Raw genomic sequence first — 11,713 nt, 5'->3', positions numbered from 1 at the left:
AGGATTCAACAGAATTCCTCCCAAAACACAACTCAAGCGAAAGCAACTCAAAGCCAACAAGATGAAAGAAAAATGAGACAAGAACAAGCCAAGGAAAATAAGAACACAAGAGAGAAAAGTTTGAGTGAATGCTCTCAATGATTCTTCTTACTCAAAACTCAAGTGATTTACAATGAGGGAAGAGGTCTCTTATTTATAGTTGAGCCTCCCCAAATCCAACGGTGCAAAATTAAGTACATCAGCGGCTATGATTAAAGGCCACCTACCACCAAACCTTTAAGAATATAAAATCATATCTTCTAAGATTACATATCTTATCTAAGATATGTAATCTTATAAAATAATATATTATATTTGTCTAACTTGTAGATGGGCCTTCAATCTCTTCAAGCAACGGGCCGGTCTGATTGGGCCAAATGACCTCCTGCCTTCTTGATGGTTCACACAGATGTGTCATGGTTGCGGGTTCCCATGCGCAACCCATGACATTCTCCCCCACCAAATCTAGCGACGCCCTCGTCGCGTCCTCTGCATGGTATCTATCTATCTTGTCTTGGAATTGCCACAAGGCTTCAGCAGGTTCCCAACTCATCTCACTATCCGGGAATCCCTTCCATCGGACTAAGTATTCGCGCCGCGGTCGGTAGTGCTTACGTCTGACCATACGATCTGCTTCGATGTTCTCGACCTCTCGATCATAGGCGGCTTTTACCCCCATTGGTGCTCGTTCAGACTTGCTTCGATTTGGGTCTTCTCCATCTTCATGGAATGGTTTAAGCATACTCACGTGGAATACTGGATGAACTTTAAGCTTTTCAGGCAACTCAAGCTTGTAGGCCACCTTGCCTACCTTCTTCACAATTCGAAATGGCCCCTCGTACCGCCGTACGAGTCCTTTGTGCAACCCATCATGTCGCAAAATCAGGTGTAGTTTGGCAAGAACTGGTTCACCTACCTGAAATTGTACGTCCCTTCGATTTTGATCCGCCCACTTCTTATTGCGCTTACTTGCCTTGTGAAGACAAGCTCTAGCCAAATCATTTTGCTCTTGCCAATCTCTCGCAAATCGATAGGCTGCTGGATTCGGTCCCCCATAACGAGTCGCAACAGCATTGGGTGTAAGTGGTTGTTGTCCTGTTACTATCTCGAACGGACTCTGGTTTGTCGCCCCACTTCTTTGCAAATTGTAAGAAAACTGAGCCACATCTAGCAACTTTGGCCAGTCCCTTTGTGTGGCACTCACATAGTGCCGTAGATATATCTCCAATAACACATTCACTCGTTCAGTTTGCCCATCGGTTTGTGGATGCATGCTGGTTGAAAAGTTCAAGTTTGAACCCATTAACTTGAACAACTCCGTCCAAAATCGTCCCGTGAATCGCCCATCTCGATCGCTGATGATAGATTGTGGCACTCCCCAATACTTCACCACATGTCTAAGAAACAAGCGAGCAGCCTCCTCAGCAGGACACTCCTTGGTTGTGGGGATAAAAGTTGCATACTTCGAAAACCTGTCCACCACAACAAAAATGCTTGCAAATCCATCAGATTTAGGCAAACCTACAATAAAGTCCATGGATAAACTCTCCCATGGGCGCTCCGGAATAGGTAAAGGCTGTAGCAACCCAGCAGGAGCCTTCAACTCGATTTTATCTTGTTGGCACACCAAACAAGTTTTCACATAAGTCTCCACATCGTCACTCATGTGAGGCCAATAAAATCGATCCTCCAAGAGAGCTAAAGTGCGGTGCATGCCTGGATGTCCAGCCCATCTCGAATCGTGACATTCCTTCATGACTTCCTTTCGCAAGTTCCCATGTTGGGGCACATATAGACGTTGTCCTTGAGTGTATAATAATTCTCCCTCGAGCCAAAATCGCCTCGTTTTTCCCTCTTTAGCAAGCTCAATCAAATTTTTGGCCGTGGAATCGTGGGACAACCCTTCTTGAATGCGCTTCAATAAGGGACTATTGGGTTGGCTTATCGTTGCAAATTCCATCTTTCGGCTAAGCGCATCAGCTACAATGTTGGCACTCCCCGGCTTGTACTCCATGCTAAAATCAAACTCTGCTAGGAAAACCTGCCAACGAGCCTGTTTGGGGGACAACTTTTTCTGGGTTAGGAAATAACTATTTGCAACATTATCAGTGAATACCACGAACCTGGAACCCAGCAAATAGTGCCTCCATGTGCGCAAACAATGCACCACAGCAGTCATCTCTTTTTCTTGGACCGTGTATCTCCGTTCTGTCTCATTCAGCTTTCGACTCTCGAAAGCAATTGGATGTCCTTCTTGCATCAATACTCCCCCAATTGCATAGTCTGAGGCATCCGTGCGTACCTCGTACGCCTTTGTAAAATCCGGTAAAGCAAGTACAGGTTCACTCACCATTGCTTGCTTTACTTGGTCAAAAGCTTTCTCACACCGAGAGTCCCAGTCCCATACTTTGCCCTTTTTCAATAAGTCCGTCAAGGGTGTAGTGATCTTGGAGTAGCCTTCAATGAAACGTCGATAGTAGTTTGCTAAACCAAGAAAGGACCGCAATTCCGTTACCTTGGTTGGTGGCTCCCAATCGGAAATTGCTCGGACTTTGCTTGCATCCATTCAGATCATGCCACCTCCTACAATATGGCCAAGAAAAGGCACCTCTCGTTGGGCAAATGAGCATTTTTCCTCTTTGACATACAGCTCATTTTCCCGTAGGACTTGGAACACCTCTCTCAGATGTCCAACATGCTCCTCAAGCGTCTTACTATACACCACAATGTCGTCAAGATAAACAACCACAAAGCGATCTAAGAAAGGTTGTAATACCTTATTCATTAGGGTGCAAAATGTTGCCGGAGCATTTGTCAACCCGAACGGCATCACCAAGAATTCAAAGGACCCATACCGAGTCACACAGGCTGTTTTGGGCTCATCCCCTTCGGCTACTCTCACTTGGTAGTACCCCGATCGCAAATCCAACTTAGTAAACCATCTCGCGCTACCAAGTTGATCGAACAGATCTGCAATGAGAGGAATGGGATACCTGTTCTTCACAGTGATCTTGTTTAAGGCCCTATAGTCAATGCACAATCTTAAGGACCCATCATGCTTCCTTTGGAATAACACCGGCGCTCCAAATGGGGCTTTGGAAGGTTTAATAAACCCGGCATCTAGAAGTTCCCTTAACTGCTTCCTCAATTCCTCCAACTCAGGTGGAGACATTCGATATGGTGCCCTTGCTGGTGGCTCAGTATTAGGCAACAACTCAATCTTGTGATCTACCTCCCTCTTTGGTGGCAATGTCTTGGGCAACTCTGTGGGCATTACATCTTGAAAAGACTGCAACAACTGCTTCACTTCTTTTGGAATTTCTTCTTCGAATTTCTCCTCCGCATTGTTCCTTAAGGTGGCTAAATAGGAGACTTCGTTTCTACGTACTCCTTTGGCAAATTGGATTGCCGACAATGTTTTGCCTTCCATGTTTCCCTTTCTTTTCATTCGCACCATATAACGATGGTTCGAATCAGAGATCATCATGTAGTTCTCGGAAGGATGAATATACGCATTAAGTCGGTCAAACAAACTCAATCCTACCACAAAATCATAATCATCAAGTGGGATTACCTTAATGGTTGCCTTGCATGTCCACTCGCCAAGTTTGAGTTCCACCCCTTTAGCCACACCCGTTATGGGAATACTTTCTGAGTTTACCGTTTTTATTCGACCCGAATCTTCCTCCACTTTGAGACCGAGTTCCTTCGCCATCTCTTTAGACATGAACAAATCAGATGCACCAGTGTCAACAAGGGCATTCAATTTTCTGTCTGCCACGATGATGTCCACAAACATCAGCCCATTACTCGTCTTGTCTTCAACACCGCCCAATATCGTACCAAGACTTTTGGTGTCAGGATTGGCCTCTTTGCGTGCTTCCATAGCATTGAAAGCGGCCCTCTTTGGACAAACACTCAACCGATGTGGACCTTGGCAAAGAAAGCATCTCATTGGCTCTTTCTTATCCCCTGGTCTACCATTATAATTCCTTGGGGCTTCGCCACTCCTTTCTGTTTGCTCTTTGTCTCCCCCACCATTGCCTTTGGGTCTTGGCTTGGGTTTGGAAGCATCATTATTGTCAAACTTTCTCCCACCAGCTTCGTAGAAGTTCTCTGCCTCAGCCATAGCTACAGTCAAATCGGTGATGCCTAGGCGGCGCAACTCTTGCTTAGCCCACATTCTTAGCCCATCCTCAAACATATAAAATGCTTCCTTCTCATTCAAGTCTGAGATCTGAAGCATCAGCTCACTAAACTCCCGCACATAATCTCGAATAGTGCCTTGTTGCGTAAGCCGACGCAACTTAGCACGAGCCTCCTTTTCAGTATGCTGCGGATAAAACTGCTTCTTTAACTCTCCTTGGAACTCCTCCCAAGTCCCAATGGTCGTTCCTCCACGTCTCTCATCCGTGGACCTACGTCGCCACCATAAGAGAGCAACATCAGTAAAGTAAATCGAAGCAGTGTTTACCTTAGTGGCATCATCCTCAATGCCCATTGCTCGAAAATATTGCTCCAATTCCCACAGGAAGTTGTCCACTTCTCTCGCAGACCTAGCCCCCTTGAACTTCTCGGGTTTTGGAACATCTACATGGCGTTGCTTCGATCTTGAAGTCAACATCCCATTTCCCAAAGCAACCTTACAAATTGTGAGCTCCCCCTTAAGCTCAGCAATCTCCTCTTTCATGGCAGTCACCAGGGCCTCAAGAGCTTCGTCCCTTACCGTCAGCTTGTCCGAAGTGGATCTAAGAGTGTCAAGCACGAATACTTTGCTGTCTTCCCGCAGTTCCTCCATACGGGTTAGGACCACTTCGAGTGTCTCCCTCATGTCACCAACAGACTCCTCGAGATTGACCACTCGATTTTCCAAGCTCGACAACATGTCCCTCGATCGACTAGCCTTCCTGACCCTCCCACGGGTCTCCATTGGCTCATTCTCACCAACTTCTCTCGACATATCTCAAAAGTGCTTTCGAACGGCTCTGGTACCAACTGTCACGGACTTAAGATTCTTGCCTCAGAATCCGTGCGGCCTTAGGCAGTTTCTTACTCCAAAATGCCTAAGTCAGCCTAACTTCCACAAAAGAAGGATTCAACAGAATTCCTCCCAAAACACAACTCAAGCGAAAGCAACTCAAAGCCAACAAGATGAAAGAAAAATGAGACAAGAACAAGCCAAGGAAAATAAGAACACAAGAGAGAAAAGTTTGAGTGAATGCTCTCAATGATTCTTCTTACTCAAAACTCAAGTGATTTACAATGAGGGAAGAGGTCTCTTATTTATAGTTGAGCCTCCCCAAATCCAACGGTGCAAAATTAAGTACATCAGCGGCTATGATTAAAGGCCACCTACCACCAAACCTTTAAGAATATAAAATCATATCTTCTAAGATTACATATCTTATCTAAGATATGTAATCTTATAAAATAATATATTATATTTGTCTAACTTGTAGATGGGCCTTCAATCTCTTCAAGCAACGGGCCGGTCTGATTGGGCCAAATGACCTCCTGCCTTCTTGATGGTTCACACAGATGTGTCATGGTTGCGGGTTCCCATGCGCAACCCATGACACTAGCCTCTGCTTGCTCAAATATATAATATATATTGAAGTGAAAACGTGGATAATACTATGTCATACATATATAGAGTCATTCATGTCAAGCGTCAAACCGGATAAGTACTAATTAAATGGTGCGACTCAAGATCATTGAATAGCTACGATTTCAGCTGCTGGTAAAATAATTAAAGGGGAGGTCAGTTCCTAGAAATATTTACGCTACCCGCGGACCTTGCTTTAGAAATTTTAGCTTTCATTTTTAATTGAGAATCCCCCGGTCAAGGACCTATACCCTATAATATATCAAACCATGTTTTGATTTCCATGGTTGAAGTCAATGAAATTTAAGCGGTAGCCAGGCTTTATTTTTACGTTGAACGCAAGTCTGGTATGTTGATGATGATTGATTCTCGAGGTTGAGCAGATCCAAAGTTCAACAATTCTCTTCTTTTAATGTCCTAGTCGCTGAAAATGGGATCCACTTGCTAAAAGATAAGGGTAAAAGGAGTTAGCACACTTGATGATGTAATTGACCATGAGTCTCTCTACGATCATAATCGCAAAAGCATACAAGATCTGATATGCCCAAACATTGACTTAATGCTCTACTCAAAATTGAAATTGATGAAAAAGAAAGAAATGAAGCTTTTGGAGCTTAAAGTCTCACCTTCATATTTCTATTCAACTGAATTATTTAGTTCATGTTACTATTTTAATGATGGATTCATGGATATAATTTTGTTAAGAGTTCGGTTAAATTGATATCATTATCAATAAATTCCTATTTACATATAAAACTATCAAAAGCACATTCCATTTAAATCGTAGTTTACATTAATTTGAAAGTATTTATTTTTTCTATTTTAATAAATTTAAATATATACATATGAGAATTATAAGCTTTGAAATCCAAAATTTTATGGTCTTTTAAGTTTTACCATTTAACCAAAACCAAAATTAATTTTTTTATTAATTTTTATAAATTTGATATATATTTTTTTCATCTAAATTGTAAGTATACCATAATTTGGTTACAGTTTAAAAAAAAAGAAGATAAATATACACTTTGCTACTTCAACTTGGTTTCATGGTTCAAATTGGTACTTAAGTTTTTTTATCTAATTAGGTGCTTGAACTTGACTTTAAGGTTCAATTTGGTACTTAAAGTTTATTTTGGTTCAATTAGGTATTTGAATTAGCAGGTTTCGTTGTTTAAATTGATACTTAAATTTAACTTTTTTGTCTAAACTATTACTTACAGTAAATGACTTATTTAAATTATGAAACGAAATTTAGGTATTCATTGGAAAAAAAAAACCTTTGTATAAATTCAAATTAAGTAGTGCATATTTAACTTTTTCAAAAATAATTACTTAAACATGCCATATTGCCATATATTCCAAGTTTATTTTCCTTGTCATAGTGGAGTTTTGTTAATTTTGGTATATCAACGGTGCATCTTTTGTCTCACCAAAGAAGCAAAGAAAAGTGTGGGCCATTCCACTATAAAATCCACAAGATTTTGGATTTGGGGATGGCAAAGGAAAGGATACTTTGTGTCGGCTACAACCGAGGAAAGGAAACCCTCAAGAAACCCCCATCCTCTCAACCCCCCCTTTCATCTGCTGTTCTCCACTTATATTTCGCCATAAGGGTTTTCTAGATTCCATCCCCTCAATAAAAACAACACAGCTTTTCCGTAATTTAGAAACCACCGCAGGAAGAAGATCATTAGCACCCCAGCCTACCTGATCACATGGGCAATTGTGTGTTCAAAGGCTTCGGAGAAGTTGAAGATATGGTGAAAGTGGTAACATCCAGCGGTGGCATCATGGAACTATTCGCACCCATCACCTCCGAGTGCATAACCAACGAGTTCCCCGGCCATGCCATTTACCCCACACCTGACTTCCTCTCTCCGCCTCTCCTCCACAACGAAGAGCTCCATGCAGGCCACCTCTACTATCTCCTCCCTACCAACAACAGCTTCGCCAAACACCACGATCAAAACAACGTTGGAGACGTCGACATCAGGAACAGTAACAAGAACATTATATCTACATCTTCATCTATCAATACTCCATATCGCATGTCGTTCGATCAGCAGAGGGTGTTGAAGAGAACCGAGGCGGAGGTGCTGCCTAGGTATAATAGCAGTGGAGTATGGAAGGTGAAGCTGGTGATAAGTCCAGACCAGTTGGCTGAAATCCTGGCGCAGGAGTCTCGAACGGAGGCGTTGATAGAGAGCGTAAGGACGGTGGCTAAGTGTGGAAATGGGGTGTCGTCGGTGGCAAATTCTGATCAATTCAGTGTTTCTAGTAGTTGGAAAACTCCATGGTAAAACATGCTGATGGTGTATATATCTTCATTGTTAGCCGTAGTATTTGGTATTGTGATATATAATTGTTGCGGAAAGGATCGTTTCGAGAACTCCGATATGACTACAAGTAAATTGACCGGAACGAAAAATAAAGTGAACACAAGGATTTACGTGGTTCGGCTTTAATGCCTACGTCCACGGGCAGAGGCGAAAAGAAATTTCACTATAACAAGATGAAGATTACAAGTGTTTTACACTCAAGACACAACCCGAGAACCTCACAACTCTCAACCCCTATAGAAAACCCGAAAGCTAAAATCCTAGCTTTCAAAGAACAAGCTTTGCTCTCTCTTGGTTTGGGATGATAAATATGGCTAATGAACCTCTCTATTTATAAGAGAGTTCAAGGACATAATTGTCCAAAACTTTGGCAAAGATTTGTGGTTGAAAATGGACACCAACAACCATCCACTAATCCACTACCACCAACAACCCACTACCAACAACAACAATCCACTACCAATTTTAAGCCATTTCTTAACAAATCTCCACCTTGGCTTGAAATTTACCAAGCTGAACATCATAGTGAATTCCTCGAACTGGATCACCTCTTCCAAACGCCTCTCTGGCGCTAATCAATCCCGAATACCTATCAAGTCCAAGCAATGCTTGAACTTATATGCAGGGATCACCTTAGTTAACATATCTGCAGGATTCTTCTCGGTAGCAACCTTGCTGATAACAATGTCACCTTGCGTAACATGTTCCCGAACAAAATGATATCTGACATCAATGTGTTTGGTCCGTTCATGAAACATCTGATTTTTAGTCAGATGTATGGCACTCTGGCTATCGCAAAATACAACAGTGAAATCCTGTTGTAAACCCAAACTGCTTACTAGACCTTTCATCCACAATGCTTCTTTCACTGCTTCTGCTAACGCCATATATTCCGCCTCAGTCGTAGATAAGGCTACGGTAGACTGTAACACAGCTTTCCAACTAATGGCTCCTCCAGAATAAGTGAAAACATAACCCGTCAGAGATCTTCTTTTGTCCAGATCTCCAGCATAATCAGAGTCCACATAGCCCGTGACACTGCTAGTGCAGTCACTCTGATCATATACCAAGCATAAATCTGCAGAACCTCTCAAGTACCTGAGAATCCATTTCACGGCCTGCCAGTGTTCCTTGCCAGGACAACTCATGTATCTGCTGACCACACTAACTGCATGTGAAATGTCTGGACGAGTGCAAACCATTGCATACATCACGCTTCCAACTGCACTCGAGTATGGAATGTGAGACATTTGCTGCTTTTCTTCATCAGATTGTGGTGACAACTCTGCAGAGAGTTTGAAATGTGGTGCCAACGGAGTACTCACAGTTTTCGCTTTATCCATGCCGAAGCGTTGAAGAACCTTTTCAATGTAGTTCTTCTGCGACACACGAAGCTTGCCCGCCTTGCGATCTCTGTGAATATCCATGCCCAAAATTTTCTTGGCAGCACCCAGATCCTTCATCTCGAACTCACCACTCAACTGCGACTTTAACTTGTTGATTTCCGACATGTTTTTGGAAGCAATTAACATGTCATCAACATACAGCAACAAATAAATGTGCGAACCATCTGAGAGCTTCCGATGATAGACACAAGCATCATAGTCACATCTTGTGTAACCATGCTGAATCATGAAGCTATCAAACCGCTTGTACCACTGCCTTGGGGATTGTTTCAATCCATATAAAGACTTCTTTAATAGACAGACATGGTCTTCATTACCAGGAACTGTAAAACCCTCTGGTTGACGCATGTAGATTGTTTCCTCGAGCTCACCATGCAAGAACGCCGTTTTTACGTCAAGCTGCTCAAGTTCTAGATCAGACTTGGCCACCATGGCAAGTAATACACGAATGGAAGAATGCTTTACGACTGGGGAGAAAACTTCATTGTAGTCAATCCCCTCTTTCTGAGTGAAGCCTTTAGCAACCAATCGTGCCTTGAATCTAGTTGCTTCAACCCCTAGGATGCCTTCCTTTTTCTTGAAGACCCATTTGCAACCAACTATCTTCTGGTTACTTGGCGGCTTAACCAACTCCCAAGTATGGTTCTTGTGAAGAGATTCTATCTCCTCACTCATAGCAATTGCCCACTGTGCCGACTCATCACACGTGACAGCCTCATTATAACTGGAAGGTTCTATACCAATGGACTCCGCCACACTGAGCGCGAAAGACACCAGATTAGCGTAACGCGGATTTGGTTTGATTTGTCTCTTCGTTCTTCCAGTGGCAATGCTATATGGTTTTTCTTGAGGTGACTCATCTTCATCGGAATCTTGCACCTCAACTTGATCATCCTGGACTGAAGTACCTTCCGTAGGAATTGGAGCGTCCACCTGACACTCCACCTGCTTCTCAACACCGTGATCTCCCATTCTATCTGACACCTCCTTTTCCCGGGAATTTGTGGTGGATCGAAGCATGGATGACTCATCAAAAGTCACATCTCTGCTGATGATGAACTTGGACGAAACCGGATCAGGACACCACAACCTGTATCCTTTCACCCCTTGGCCGTATCCAAGAAATATGCATTTCTTCGCCCTCGGTTTGAGATTTCCCTCATTTACATGAGCATACGCAGGGCAGCCAAACACTCTTAAACCAGAGTAATCAGCAGGAGAACCAGACCATACTTCCTCAGGAGTCTTCAGCTCAATAGCTGTTGATGGAGATCTGTTAACCAAATAACAAGCAGTATTAACAGCTTCAGCCCAAAATTCTTCACCGAGCCCAGCATTTGATCGCATGCAACGAGCTCGCTCCAAGAGAGTTCTATTCATGCGTTCTGCAACTCCATTTTGTTGTGGTGTTCGACGAACAGTGCGGTGTCTCACTATTCCTTCATTTTTGCAGAACTCATTGAATTCACCTGAGCAAAACTCCAAGCCATTATCCGTCCGGAATCGCTTGATCTTCTTTCCTGTTTGATTTTCGATCAAAGCTTTAAATTGCTTGAAGTTGATGAGAACCTCATACTTGCTCTTCAGAAAATACACCCAAACCTTTCTCGAGTAATCATCGATAAAGGTAAGCAGATATCTGTAACCACCTTTAGAAATTGTCGGAGAAGGCCCCCAAAGGTCAGAATGGAAGTAATCCACTGTGCCTTTTGTCTTGTGAATCCCAGTGCTGAACTTTACCCGAGTCTGCTTACCGAAGACGCAGTGCTCACAGAAATTCAACTTTCCTGTACACTGCCCAGACAATAATCCTCGTTTGCTTAGCACCGATAAGCCTCTCTCGCTCATATGCCCGAGCCGCATATGCCATAACTTCGTGGTGTCAGAATCTAGATCATCTGATGATGACACTCCCGCAACACCTGTAACCGAGGAACCATCGAGGAAGTAAAGGCCCCGCTCCAAATTACCACGTATCACAGTCAAAGCACCCGAGAATACCTTGAGAACTCCACCTTCAGCAGAGTACCGAAAGCCTTTCTTGTCCAACGTACTCAAAGAGATCAAATTTTTCTTCATTTCTGGAATGTGCCGAACATCAGTTAGAGTTCTAACAATACCGTCAAACATCTTTATACGAACTGTGCCAATCCCCATGACTTGACATGCGTGGTCATTTCCCATTAGTACTGAACCAGAATGCTTCTCGTATGTTGAGAATGCATCTTTCGAAGTACTTATATGAAATGTAGCTCCCGTATCAAGAATCCATCTCCCACCAGCGTAAGAGTCGGATACTGCAAGAACGATCTCGGCATCACTTG

At 43.0% G+C, this 11,713-nt stretch overlaps 1 protein-coding gene across 1 annotated transcript; it reads left to right on the top strand.

The window, feature by feature from the left end:
* Window positions 1–7,222: 7,222 nt before the first annotated feature.
* LOC121223723 (uncharacterized) lies at window positions 7,223–8,003 on the top strand. The gene has a single exon (XM_041105967.1). It carries the CDS (start codon window positions 7,360–7,362, stop codon window positions 7,942–7,944), a length of 585 nt encoding a protein of 194 aa, XP_040961901.1. The 5' UTR covers window positions 7,223–7,359; the 3' UTR covers window positions 7,945–8,003.
* The last annotated feature ends 3,710 nt before the right edge of the window (window positions 8,004–11,713 follow it).

This window comes from Gossypium hirsutum, chromosome D11, assembly GCF_007990345.1.
Source record: "Gossypium hirsutum isolate 1008001.06 chromosome D11, Gossypium_hirsutum_v2.1, whole genome shotgun sequence".
NCBI lineage: Eukaryota > Viridiplantae > Streptophyta > Magnoliopsida > Malvales > Malvaceae > Gossypium > Gossypium hirsutum.
The sequence above is the reverse complement of the archived record's forward strand: the minus strand, read 5'-3'. Positions and strand labels throughout refer to the sequence as shown.

What these genes read in the sequence shown, in the direction of transcription:
- LOC121223723 (XM_041105967.1), top strand. Translation starts at nt 7,360, where the DNA reads ATGGGCAATTGTGTGTTCAAAGGCTTCGGAGAAGTTGAAGATATGGTG.